Genomic DNA, 14,679 nt, shown 5'->3' with positions numbered 1-14,679 from the left:
ATTTTAATAACTTTTAACTTTATGGAACTTATTAAGTAAATAGTGGTATAATTTAGAGTTGGCAAAAATGTGAAGATGGTTTTCTGTGGTTAAAAAAAATTCTTGGGCTTGAAATTACCAAGTTGTTAAATAAGGGGAGGGAGCAGATCTGGGTAGAGAAAAGTTTTTGTGCTTCAGAGCCTTACCATCCTGACCCAGAAGACAGTGTCTAAGTGAGGAACCGGGGGCTTAGACCCCCATTATTTTTAAGTTAAAAGTCAGACAAGGCTGTTGTATCTCACAAAACCTATTAAAGAAAATAGTTTCTTTCAGGCACTCAGATATTTTATCCCTCATCTTCTTGGACTGATTCCTTCCTTCTCCCTCCTCTGATTCACAACTTCAAAACTAAGGAAAATATATAAACTACAGCTTTTCATGCTTTGAGCTGCTACGGCTGGCTGATGCCTGCCTTGATTGCTGAGTGTTTCATGTTTTCCCTCTGTGCAGTATTGTCTTTGCCTCATCGCAGTTGTTTAGGTTTCAGAAGAGCAATAATCTGATTAAATTGATTACCACTTACGTGTAACTGATGGCTCTGAGATTTGTCAGCCTGTTGATACATAAAAAAGACATTACAGACCAATGTAACTCATGAACATAGATGGAAAACTCCTCAACAAGATATTAGCAAATTGAACCCAATGATGTATAAAAAGAATTATATACCACAGACAAGTGGGATTTATTCCGGGTATGAAAGGCTGGTGCAACATTCAGCAGTTATTGTAATCCATCACGTCAACAGGCTAATGAAGAAAAATCCTATGATCATGTCTGTGGATGCAGAAAAAGCATTTGACAAAATCCAGTACCTGTTCACGAACTCACCACAAACTAGGAATAAGGGGGCGTTTCCTCAGTTTGATAAAGAACATCTGCAGAAACCCTACAGTTAATACCATACTTGACGAGAAACAAGATGCTTACTCCCTAAGATCAGGAACAAGACAAAGCTGTCCCCTCTAACCATTCCTATTCTACAGTGTACTGGGAAACCTAGTTAATGCAGTAAAACAAGAAAACAGAAGGCATACAAATTGGGAAAGAAGAAATATGACTGTCTTTATTCCCAGATGTTCTGATTATCTATGTAGAAAATCCCAAAAAATTGACAAATTCTTGTAACTCATAAATGATTATACCACAGTCACAGGATCCAAAATTAATATATAAAAATCAATTACTTTATATCAGCAAGGAACAATTGAAATTTGAAATTAAAAAACCAATATACTGTTTATATTGGCATACCCAAAAATGAGGCACTGAAGTATAAATCTAACAAAACATATACAAGATCTATATGAGAAAAACTGTAAAACTCTGATAAGAGAAAGAAGATTTAAATAAATGGAGAGGCATTCCATGTTTATGAGTGGGAAGAATCAATATTGTTAAGGTATTAGTTCTTCCCAACTTGATCTGTAGATTCAACACAACCCCAAACAAAATCCCAGAAAGTTATTTTGTAGGTATTGACTAAATGAGCCTATATGGAAAGGCAAAAAACTTTGAATAGCCAACACAATACTGAGGAAAAGGAAATCAAAGCACTGACACTACCCAACTTCAAGACTTACTATTTTTTTTAAAGATTGTATTTATTTATTTGACAGCGCACGCACAAGCAGAGGGAGCGGCAGGCAGAGGGGTAGGGAGAAGCAGAATCCCTGCTGAGCATCAAGGAGCCCCACGCGGGGCTCCATCCCAGGACCCTGGGATCACCACCGGAGCTGAAGGCAGATGCTTAACCAACTGAGCCTCCCAGGCGCCCCTTCAAGACTTACTATTAAGCTATAAAAATTAAGATAGTGTGACATTGGCAGAACAATAGACAGATGGATAAATAGAATGGAATAGAGAGCCCAGAAATATACCCATACAAGTATAGTCAACTGATCTTTGACAAAGGAACAAAAGCAATTCAGTGGAGGAAGAATAATCTTTTCAACAAATGGTGCTGGAATAGCTAGACATCCACAAGCAAAAAATAATTTTAGACACAGATTTTATACCTTTAATAAAAAAAAACCTAAAATGGATTACAGACCTAAATATAAGATGTAAAACTTACAAAAGGTAACAGGAGAAAACCAAGATGACCTTGGGTCTGGTGATGACTTTTTAGATAGAACCAAAAATATCCATGAAAGCTTAAAAACTTTTGTTCTGTGAAGGACATTAAGAGAATGAAAAGATAAGCTACAGACTAGGAGAAAATATTTGCAGAACACATCTGACAAACAGCGTATGTCCAAAACATACAAAGAACTCTTAAAACTCAAGAAAGCAAATAATACAATTAAAAATTGGGCAAAAGAATAGAACAGACACCCCACCAAAGTAGATATACAGGTGGCAAATAAGCACATGAAAAGATGTCCAACATCATATGTCATTAAGGAATTGCAAATTAAAACAAAAATGAGATACCACTAAATTCCTAGAATGGCAAAATCCAAAACACTGACAAAACCAAATGTTAGGATATATAGCAGTATGAACTCTTCATTCAATGCTGGTGGGAGCGCAAAATGGCACAGTCACTTTAGAAGACATTTGGCTGTCTCACAAAGCTAATCATAGCCTTACTGTATGACCCAGCAATCGTGCTCTGAGGTATATTAACCCAAATGAATAGAAAACTTATATTCACATAAAAACCTGCACATGAATATTTTGTATCTCCTTTACTTATAATTTCAAAAAACTAGAAGCAACTAAGATGTCCTTCAAAAGGTGAAAGAATAAACTGTGGCAGTCTGTACAATGGAGTATTAGTAATAAAAATAAATGAGCTCTCAAGCCATAAAAAGGCATGGCTAAACCTTAAATGCACATTGCTTAGTGAAAGAAGTCTGAGAAAACCACATAATTACATGATTCCAACTATAGGACATCCTAGGAAAGGTAAAACTATAGAGACAGTAAGTAAAAAGATCAGTGGTTGCCAGGGGTTTGGAGGGAGGTAGGAAGGTTGAATAGTTGGGCATGGAATTTTTTAGGGCAGTGAAACTCTTCAGTATGTTACTGTAATGGTGGTTATGTCATTATACATTTGTCAAAACCCAAAGAATGTACACACACAGAGTGAACCCTAATGTAAACTGTGGTCTTTAGTTAATGATAATGTGTCACTGTTGGCTCATCAGTTGTAGCAAATATACCATATTAATGAAGAGGTTAATAATGAGGAAACTGTGAACAGGGAAAGAGCCGGATATATGGGAACTCTTTGTAGTACACACTCTGCTTAATTTTCTGTCAACCTGTTCTAAAGATAAAAATCTATTAATTTAAACACACACATATGCATACCATACACCAAGATTAAAACAAAGACGGGGAAGGGAGGAGCAGTCTCTGGGCTTTGATTTGTCCTTAGGTGTGGCTCCACTTGGCAGGTAGGATCAGCCTGTTGTACCCAGCCATCTCCTAGGAAATGGTGGATTGGCTTTCTGTTCTCGTGGAGGGACTGAGCCTTCCCCTTCACACAGGCCAGCTGGGGATATCAGTGTTCCAGCCAGGGTGGAACCTGGGTCTGGGAATGTGATTCATGGTTTAGGTCAGGTGTACAATTTTGTGTCCTCTGAAAATAGTGGCCATTTGGAGAAAACCCGTGGAGACCCCCTGACCCTGCACCCATGAGTCCTTCTCAGCTCAGCCCCAAATACCCCCACCAAAGATGGCCAGGGAAGATAATAATATCTTTTAATTTGCATAAAGAAACTCTGGAACAATAAGAGACTAAAAAATGCAATAGGAACTCGACAGTTGGGAACAGGGTAGTAATGATACTCTTCAAGGTATATGCCTTGTATATTATTTTTACTCTTTGAACCATATGAATATACTATTCAGATTTTAAGTAATAAAAATGAGTATTAGCACCTATTATTTTAAGCATGGGAAAAAAAAGACAACTTCAGTTAACCCAACCTAATAAGTAGATTTTCAAGTAACATTTCAGTAGAGTAAAGGTAAATATTTTTGTGGGGTTTAAAGGGAGCCTGAGCATTTTTCCTGGGTTTTTGTAACTTCTTACTGCCTCTGTCTTAGAGGCCACAGTTTCCCTAGAAGCTTCAAGGTTTTTTGATTGTTTTAAACGGTTCCTTAAAACTGTGGTGCTGGAATGTGACGGAAGCATGGGGTAAATTACAAGTAGGGGAAAAGAGGGCTTTTTTATTAGTAGATCGTTTATAATTTGGGGACTCAGTGGATGCTTGTGTCTTTGAGATGTGTCTTTCTAATGGTTGATACGGAATTCTTTTTCACAGCTGTCCTAGACTAAATTTATTCCAACAGTATTTCCTTCTCATCTGATCCAAGGAACTGTAAATTGGTCCATATGGGATTTTTTAGCTGTCTGGAAACTATGGACACCTGGTTATGTGGTTCCTTTAGGATTGTTTTAAATCTTCGTTCTGTCATAGCCACCTGACATATTCCGCATAACTCATCAGTAATTGAGATTTCTAAAACAGGGATGCTCAGAGAAAGGAATAAGGAAACAGAGTACAAAGTTGGGGGGAATATAGTGCACAGGTAGTTTGTCACTCATAGATAGTTTAAAACGATTTTCCAGCAAATTCTGATCTCGCCAAATGAGAATCACTGCTTTTGGAAATTCACTGGACTAAAAGTAGAGATTCCTATTATTCTAGTTATTGGGGATTTTATATCAGTATAGAGGGAAATGTTTTGGTAAGTGGTGCTTGGAAATATTTTTCCATGTCTTGTTATAAGAATAATGAAGGAGCACTGTGTAACATTGGAAACATCTACCTTCTAAGCATTCTATGTCCTAAAGGATGGAATGGACAGTAGACAAACAGAGAGAAAGGAATGCCAGATTGCAGAGAGCACTGTGATAAATTTAGAGTTTAAGCAAGGTAGGATTAGGGGTACAAACTAGATTAACTTCAACAAGTACATCCCTTCAGTCCAAGTTAGCCAGAAAATACATACAGAATTGGGGACCTGAGGTCTCTTGCTTTTAATTTTATCTCATTGGAGTCTATTTTATCATTGTTCATGACTGGTATTGGATAAAGGGTCGTTTCTAATCTCACTAAAGCCTTTGAATTTGAAACATACTCTCAGCCTTCTTTGTGGTTCATCATTGTATTTTGTGGTAGAAATAATCCCTAGAGTCATAATAGATAACTTGTGGTCAGTAAAAGATCTTTTTGAGATGCTGTGCTATGTAGACTCAAGTGCAAATTACAGGACATGGGACTTAAACTTACCTGTTTCGAAGTTAACTGTGGTGGAATTACTCAAATCATGGTGGTCAGAGAGGAGGCAGGAAGGCAGTACACAGAGTAAGTGGCCTCAGCATTTCTTTAATACTTGATTGAAGAGCCAAAGATTTATTTGGGGATCATATTTTTAGATCTAGCTGAAAATATGTATTATATTTCCTGAGTGTGAGCAGTACATTGATATTAAAGTTTATCTTTTCAAAAAAGGCCATGAATTTTAACTCCTCTTTCTGAATGCTAAAAATGATTGCCACATTTATCTTCTAGTATGTAAGCTGGTGCCTGAGGCACATTTAAATTTGAGAACCCACATGAATCAGCATTCCTGTATATAGTTAACATTGTTTGAAGATTCAGCACGTTTGTTTCTTCTAAACTAATAACTGCCTCTTAGGATAAAACAAGGAATTTATTAAAATATATAACACTGAAGTGTTTCTTTGGATTGTAAGTTCAGATTGGGGAGGTGTAGGATGAGTACAGTTTTATTTTAAGCTGGTAAAGATTTGGTGTTCACAGTAATGTGTAAATTAGATTATTTTCACTCATTTCCTAACTTTGTTCTGCATTTAGAGATGTTAATAAGTTTTTTGTGAATTGGCACCTCATGAATATATAAGCTGTTATCACATTAGGTTTATATTGCCTGTGTTCCTTTAACAATTAACCTTGAGACAATGATATTAATTAAGCTGGTACCAACCTAGAAATAATTTGCATGTGGTACATTTGGAAAAAATTGAGGATTCTGATACATCAGTAGAAATGCTGGCCTGGAATTCAGTCTGCCAGTAACTAACTTAGTGACCTTGGATGGGTTATTTTATCTTCTTGGATCTCCTTTTCCTGTTCTGCAAGATGCAGATTTTAGATACAGAGGCTCAAGGACCACTCCAGGTACTACTAGCATTCTAAGACTCTCTGATTTTGAAATTGTTTGTAATGGCTACTACAAAGCAGAAGTAGTCAACTTGCTTTTTATTCCTTGGCTTCTTTATTTCCCATGAATTTGTTTCTACCTATTAAAGCTCAACAGAAGTTTTAAATTTATTTAGTGGCATAATATCTACGCTAAGATGCAGTGCTTGCTTGCTGGCTTTCAAAAGAAATAGAAGTATTTTTCCGGATTCTACGCTCATTGTTAAAGATTCGAAGAAAAACGTATAAAGAAAATAAAAATCATCTCCAAATTTTCTCTGTGTTCATATATATATACATATATATATGCGCATACACACAAACATATACATATATACGTATACATTATACATGTCATATCCATTATACAAGTTTGTGCCCTTTTTTCCACTTAAGATTAAAAAGTGAATATTTCCCATTATTACAAACATTTTAACGGTATCATTCAATAACATTGTGTGGCTGTTATATAAAGCCTCTGCTTATCTCTTCATCCTCAACTTTAAAAAAAAATTCTTTCCCTCTGTTAGTTTTCAAAGCAATATGTTGGTATCCTAGTATTCCCCTAAAGATGAAAGTGACGTTTTTAAAATTTTTTATTTGAACTCCTTACATCTGCCCCCTCCTTCCCTGCTCCACTCCACCCCTGCCTTCAACTCTCTGTTGTCTTTCCCCACAAACACGCACTCTGTCCCGACTCTGAACCTCTGTTCTACCTTCCCCCAACTAGTAGCTGTTCCCTCACTTGCTTTTCATCTTCCTCTCTGCTGGCTCTCTTAGCTCATAAACATGCCATAGCTGGCCGATCTTTAAAAACAAACCTCTTGATGTATGTTTCCTTCTCATTTTTTGAAAGAATAGCCTGTGTTTATTGTTCCCACTCCCTTACCTCTAGTCTCTTAGTCTCTTGTGATCTCTTTTCTGCCCTCTATTCTTTCAAATACTGACCATTAAACTCTCTAGTACCCTTCTGATTGCCAAATGCTGCAGCCACGCTTGAGGCCTTGTCTCATGTGGCCTCTCTGCCTCACCTCACATACTGTTCAGTTTTTCCTTTTAAAAGTAACTCTGTTTAATTTCAGAAATAATATTTATTTTAGAAAACTAGAAGCAGATAAATCATTATTAATAGTTTGTTACATTATTCTTGACATTCTCTTACCCTTCATTTTCATGAAACCATTCTCTCCTATTGTATTTTTTTTCTTTGTCTTCCTGTTCCTCAGTTTATTTGGTAAACTTCCTTCCTTTACCTATCCTTTAAATAGTGGCATTCTCCGATGTTCAGTACTTGGTTTTATATTCTTCTTAACTTTGCACCTTCTCTTTGGGTCTTTTCATGATGGCCTTTTTAAAAGAAGTTAGTCTGGGTACATACCCACACATCCTCACACAGTAAAATGTGCACATGCCTACAGTTCCAAAGCCTGTTGTCACAATAAGTCATTCTTTTCCCATTTCTCTTCCCTAGAGTCAACCACTGGGTTATCCTTCTAGAGAGAGAATGTGCATATGCTAGTACATATGAATTTATATATTTCCTTTTTTAATTGTTTTCAAAGTATTTCTATATAAATGGCAGTATACTCCATGCTTATTTGCATCTTTTCCATCTAACAATATGTAGGAGATCATTTTATATTAGTATATGGAGCTCTATTACATTCATTTTAGTGGTTGCATAGCATTAAAATTTTTTTTGTATTCCCCTTTCCTCCCACTGCATTTTATTTTAGAAGAATTCAACCTTACAGAAAGATTTAAAAAACAACACAATTAGCACCTACCTGTATACCTACTTACCCTTCTTTTTCTTTCTTTTCTGAATCATGTGAAAGTAAATTTGTAGGTATCATGACAGTTTACTTCAAAATTATTCAGTATGTTTGCTTTAAGGACTAGGAATTCTCCTACATAATCACAATACCTTTATTACACCAAAGATTTCTAAGATCAATGCAGTATTATCTAATATAAAATTCATTTTCAAATTTCTACAATTGACTAAATATCCTTTATAGTTGTTTTTTTTCTCTCTCTCTCCATTCTAGGAGCCAGTCAAGAATTAAGATTTACATTTGATTATCCTAGGCTTTCGTTTAACAACTATTTATTTACTTATTTTTTTAAAGATTTTATTTATTTATTTGACAGAGATAGAGACAGCCAGCGAGAGAGGGAACACAGGGGGAGTGGGAGAGGAAGAAGCAGGCTCCCAGCAGAGGAGCCTGATGTGGGGCTCGATCCCAGAACGCCGGGATCACGCCCTGAGCTGCAGGCAGACGCTTAACCGCTGCACCACCCAGGCGCCCCCATTTAACAACTATTTAAATAGATGACTAAAGTAGGATCTGTAGATGCAACTCTTTGCTGAAGCTGACGTAAATCTATGAAATATAATTATTTTGATGTCACACTGGCCCCTCTAAAATGGCATGTCCAAAATGAACTCCGTTTTTTCTGCTTTCAAACCTACTTTTCCCCCTGTATTCCCAACTTAGTGAATGGTATCATTCAAATATTGCCTTAACAAGAAGACTTGGAGTCATCCTAAGGTCTTCCCTCTTTGAGACTGTATATGCCCTTTGCCTAGAATTCTCTCTCTACCTTGTCTACCTTTCCACTAGTTCATTCTTCAAGACCCAGATTAAGCTTTGCTTCCTTGAGCAGATGTTTTCTGACCCTTTTTTTTCTCCAGGCAGAATTAAGTGTGTCTCCAGTAGTCTTCTTTTATAACCTGTACACACACCTATCCCATCAGTTACCACTTTGAGTGGGAATTGTTGGTTAATGTATCTGCCTTTTTTTTTTTTAAAGATTTTATTTATTTATTCGACAGAGATAGAGACAGCCAGCGAGAGAGGGAACACAAGCAGGGGGAGTGGGAGAGGAAGAAGCAGGCTCCCAGGAGAGGAGCCTGACGTGGGGCTCGATCCCGGGATTCCGGGATCACGCCCTGAGCCGAAGGCAGACGCTTAACGACTGCGCCACCCAGGCGCCCCTTGTATCTGCCTTTTTAATCAGAAAGTAAGCTCCTTGAGTTCATATGGATTTAGTTGTCTTCTAGGTCTAGTAATGTAATACCTGGCCCATAAGTGTTTAATAAATAGTTACTGAATGGAAAATATATTTATAGACAATCTTTGGCAAGTAGAAATAGATTTTTTTAAAGCTCAACTCAAATTGGCATGCATTTGTTGAATTCCTACTGTGTGCAGTTTCATGTAAGTAGTAAGATTGATTTTCTGCCTTGAAGAAAGTTTAAGGTGGTGGGATTGGGGGGGTGGGCAAAATGGGTGAAGGGGGTCAAGAGGTACAAATTTCCAGTTATAAAATAAATAAGTTATGGGGATGTAATGTCAACATGGTGACTATAGTCAATAATATTATGTTGTATATTGAAAGTAGCTAAGAGAGAACTTAAGTTCTCATCAAAAGAAGTTTTGTAACTTTGCATGGTGACTGATGATAACTAGATTTATTGTAGGGATCATTTTGCAGTATGTACAAATAAAGAATTGTTATGGTGCGCACCTGAAACTGATATAATGTTACATGTCAGTTATAGCTCAATTAAAAAAAAAAAAAGGTTGGGGTCTACTTGAGAAGATAGGGCCAGTATACTACAGGTTTAAACAATACTAGAAGGTAATCTAATTATCTGATAAATGATGCAGACAGTAACCTCAGGGAGAGAGAAGTTGGTGAATAATTTTGAGTACTTACTGTGTGCCAGTTACCATTCTGTGTGTTTGCAAATGTTATTTAATCTCTATAACTTTTATTTTTTTTAAACAAAAATTGAATTTAAATAGTCTAAGACCATGCATACAGTAAGTAAAGATTTGAACCCAGATCCGACTGACTCCAGAAACATGCTCTTAAGTGTTCCAAAGGCAATTAAGAGAGTTATAAAGTGATATTGTAAATTAAAGGAAAAAATAATATCCAATTATAGGGTAATTAAATTAATGGTATCTTCCCACAATGGAAGGTTATATAATCGCTACAAATCATGTGGTTGAGGAATATTCAGTATCTTGAGAAGGTGTGTATGATATAATGTGCAGTACTAAAGAGCAGAATATAAATTATTCCATTTTTTTAATGTGCATGTATTTTTGTATAGAAAAGATCAGAAGGAAATATATGGAGTGGTTAGTGGTAATCATCCCAGGGTTATGGTATTATAGACCATATGAATTTCTTCTTTGTAACAGTCTGTTTTCCAAATTCTGTACAATGAACATAAGCTTTTATAATCAGAAAAAAATTTTTTTAAATAAAGAATTAAGAAATAAGCAGAACTTAAAGTCTTAGAATTATTACGGTTAGAAGGTTTCGTGACCTTCCATGCCTCTGAGGTAGAACAGGCCTAAGCGTCCCAGACAGATTAATGGTTCCTATTTTAAGATCATCTCACTGAGATAAGCAACTCTCCCTCTGTCTTATGGTCAGTTCTTTTGCCCAATAGCAAGTGGAAAAGGAATTTTCTCTGTATATTATTTCATGAAGACATGGTCATGAGAGACACTCCCATGTCTTATGAAAATTTTCATTGTGTAAAGATCTTTTTTCTAAAATAAGGGCCAAATGTAATGCTCCTGCCTGGGCTTTATGTTTTACTTCATAAAACACTGAAAGAAATTAAATATAGGCATTTAAGAGGAATCAAAAGAGAATAGAAAAACTTGGATTTTCTGTTAGTTTTCCATTAGTTTTCTTTGAAAAGCGTTCTGCGTGTGATGTGTCTCTTTTCCTCTGGGTGGCTGTTTCTCACAGCGTGTGTGACTGTTCTCATTGGGGTTTAGCACACTCTAGTGGACAGTAACTTCTCAGTTTGTTGTGTTTTTTTTAATCATGTCACATTACTTTATGGGATGATTCAACGATGTGCTCACATGATAGTAAGGTTTGTCAATACTTATTGGAGTCAGGTAGTGATCCTAGTGAGCGGGACTGACTTTATAGGCTACTGAGGTGTTGTACATTTTTATGTCTTTTTTTGGTGGAGAAGAGAGGTTTTTTTACCTTATGTGGAAACTTTTCCATTGGCTTTCATCTTTTCTTGGGTTGACTAAGAAAAGAGGCAGAGCTGAAATAAGAGCATTTACTTGGGGTCTCAGAATTACAACTTGGGGAGCACAGATTGGGTAGCCGCCCAGATTGTGTCCCTTTAGGGTACAAAAGTCAAGAGTTTAAAGAAGACGAAAAGGAATGTCTGTGTTGTTTACAAAGAATTTTGCTTGGTGTTGGCAGCAGAAAACTAATCTTGGCTGCATATAATTGGTTGCTAAGGCTGTCCCTAAGCAGATTCTCTTACATAGCAAATTGCAGGTGTTTGGGCAGAGTCCTTGGAATATTTGTAGTTTGGCCCTGTTCAAAGTTCATGGTTTCATCTGGTGAGGATGTGCATAAAGGCCCATCTCCTTAATGGCCTCTGGCACCATTTTAAAGCCCCTTGACATAAGTGATTTCATCTCATTTTGCCTTCCACACTGGGTAAGGTGAAAATGATGGGCCAGAAACATAGAGGAACACTAGTAGTCTTTCTATACCTCACACCCCTTGGAATTTTTTGGACTCTTGAGAATTTTTTATATACCATTTTGATAAACATTTGACTCTGCATAAACATTGCCATACCCTATCCTAATGGATTGTTTTTGGAAACGGGCTTCCACTAGAAAAACAGTAATTTTTAATTTTGTTTTTGCAGAGTGATGGTGAAGATTTTAATTACATTGTTGCGTTTTTCCTTGGAACAGCAGCCTGCCTTTACCAGGTAGGTTCTCTCCAATTTTTGAGAAACACTTTTATTGTTTCAGGTATTAATTCTGATAATTGTGCACTTTAAATAAAAATGACGTCTGAGTTCTTTGCCTCTCTTTTGAGCTTCTGTTAGCTTTATGATCTACATCTCCATTTTGAATGGACCTAGACCCCAGTGTACTTAATGTTAACACTCTTCTGTGCCAGTTTCAGTGGCAGTATGTCATCTGCCTGTGGCGGTAAAGGCTACTTCTAGATTTTTTGGTGATTGATTATTGAGCCTCAGGGCTCTGCTTATACTGCAGCATGAGGATTTTGTACTTTGGGAAAGTTTTTGAACAGGGAACAGCAAAAGCAAGATTTTAGGATATTTGATTTAGTAGTGAGGAATAGGATGGATTGCCAGAGCAGAGAAAATGGAAGGGTGGAAATTAGTTAGCAGGTGATTCCATTACTTAAGGCAGAAGGGAGAGTGTGAACTCTGATAATGGCGGTAGGGATTGGCAGTGAGAGAATGACACTGAGGAGGAAGACTACTAGGACTTGAAGACAGGATAGATAGGAGACTTACAGAGCCAGGAGGTTTTGCACCTGATGGTAGGGAGATGGGGACTGGCATTCCTGAGAAAAGAGGAAGCAGAGATTTGTAGGGAAGGGAGGGGTAACCATGCCACTTACTCAGGCTGAGGAATGTCTTTGCTGAAACGTGATACAGCAAGCAAGACCTTTTGACTTAACTTCACAGGGGACACATTTCTCTGGCTTGCATAGAAAGAATGTTAGAAATATTCAGGACTGCAAACATAAGGCTACCTAAAACTCAGTAGAAGTCTCTAGTGAAATACTTGGAATATATGCATTTGACTTTATGTAAAGATAGAGATTTTAGTTTCAAGTGGCCCTGTTTTTTAAAAGCCCCTAATTTTTCTTACTCATTTGTACTTAGAAATTTTCTATCCAGTTTGACAGATTTAATTATAATGAATGACATTTCATGCAGGTAATGTGAAAACTTGTATTTGTTAATGTCACAAGTGCTGTAATTTTATGAAGTATTATGTAGATTTTTTTTAAACTTTAGTCTCTATAGTTCTGTCACATAGACAGTCTCATTTTTGAAAATGAGAAATCTGAGGCAGTTTGAGTACTATCCAGAAATCACATAGCCAGTAAGCAGTAGAGTCAGGACTTAACTCTGGGTCTTCTGATTTTAAATATTGTGTTCATTCCACTATATTATGCTGTCTGTAAGCAAAATCCCTATATTTGTATAATTTCTATAATGGTATAAAATTACAATTTTATGACTTTTATATGCATTATTTCATATGATTCTAAAACAATGTGAGGTAAATGTTAACTTTAAAATAATTTCATTAGTAATTCTTGTAAAATGTACTTTTGGCTGTTTTGCCTAAATGAAATAATTTTATTTATTTACACTTTTAAAAATTACTTTTTATCAAAGAGCCTTAATGAAATAATTTTAAATACTACTAATAATAGCAAAATGTATTGAGCTCTTACTGTGTGCTAAGTCCTTTATATTCCTTGTACCCATTAAATCCTCACACAAAGCCCCACGCTAATTTCATTATCATTGCTGTTTTTCACTGAGGCCTAGCCAGTTCTTATAGTCAGTGACTAGACCCCCGGTCTGCGTGATCCAGAGCAGTGCTGTTGCTTATAGAGAGGCACACCTCTAGTACATTACCCAGAACAGCTGAAAATAGTTCTCAGAGGAGCACTGTCACTCGGGTGTTCTTTTACTTGAGAGAAGTGAAATGGATTCATGTTTTAAAAAAGAAAGCAAAAAGCCAGTTTCTTATTGACAGGCATGAAACTGCATGCTTTCCAAGTTATGCTGAGCAGGGTGGAAATAACGCTGTTTTTTTCCACAGTAAAACGTACATGGTTGTATTTTACCCTATAACACGCTCCATCTCCAGTTGTCAGGATATTTTTTAATCCCCTTTAGATCAGACCTCAAAAACTATGACTACATGGTTCGTTGCCTTTTTCTCCAGGCTGTGGGTACTTACGGACACACAGAGCTCAGCCAGAGAGGAGTAATCTTGCTATGGGACATTTGAAAGAGGAAATCAAAGGATCTAGAAACTAGAGACTGTTCTTTTTTCCCCCTCAGGGCTTTATTTTGAAAACCCTCAGACGTCCAGGAAAGTTGAAAGGCTAGTACACTTAGAGCCACCAACATTTTGCAACACATTCTATATCTCACTCTCTTTTTGTATGTGCATGCGTATAGTGTGCATATTAGTTATTTATAAAGTTGCAGACAAATATGGCAGTATGAAGTTGTTTTTCCTATTAAACTTGTTATTTTGAGATAATTGTAATTGTTGTTAAGAGAGATATATAACCTTTACCTGGGCTTCCCCCAGTAGTACCATCTTGCACACCTATAATACCTTATCTCACCCAGGATATTGATGTCAACGTGGGCAAGATATAGAACGTTCTTATCACCACAAGCACCCGTTTGGTTGCCCTTTTATAGCCACATCCACTTCCCTCCTGCCCCTTCGTCTCTTAGCAACCACTAATGTGTTCTCCATTTCTGTAATTTCCTCATTTTAAGTCATGTCATATAAAGGGAGCCATATAGTATGAACCTTTTGTGATCGGCATCATTTTGCTCTGTATAATTCTCTGAAGATTTATC

The 14,679-nt window shown here is 36.7% G+C and overlaps 1 protein-coding gene across 2 annotated transcripts in view; it reads left to right on the top strand.

Moving 5' to 3' along the window:
* SEC22A (SEC22 homolog A, vesicle trafficking protein) overlaps positions 1 to 14,679 on the top strand; it is a 69,146-nt gene that overhangs the window by 42,554 nt on the left and 11,913 nt on the right. For both annotated transcript variants that reach the window (XM_045812690.2, XM_045812688.2), the window contains one exon: positions 11,944 to 12,009. In XM_045812690.2, the coding sequence (XP_045668646.1) occupies positions 11,944 to 12,009 (66 nt within the window). The remainder of the gene's footprint in view (positions 1 to 11,943; positions 12,010 to 14,679) is intronic.

The sequence above is a fragment of the Ursus americanus genome, chromosome 4 (assembly GCF_024610735.1).
Source record: "Ursus americanus isolate L20-20 chromosome 4, mUrsAme1.1.p, whole genome shotgun sequence".
Classification (NCBI taxonomy): domain Eukaryota; kingdom Metazoa; phylum Chordata; class Mammalia; order Carnivora; family Ursidae; genus Ursus; species Ursus americanus.
Note: the sequence above shows the minus strand (reverse complement) of the source record. Positions and strands in the feature narration are given on the sequence as shown.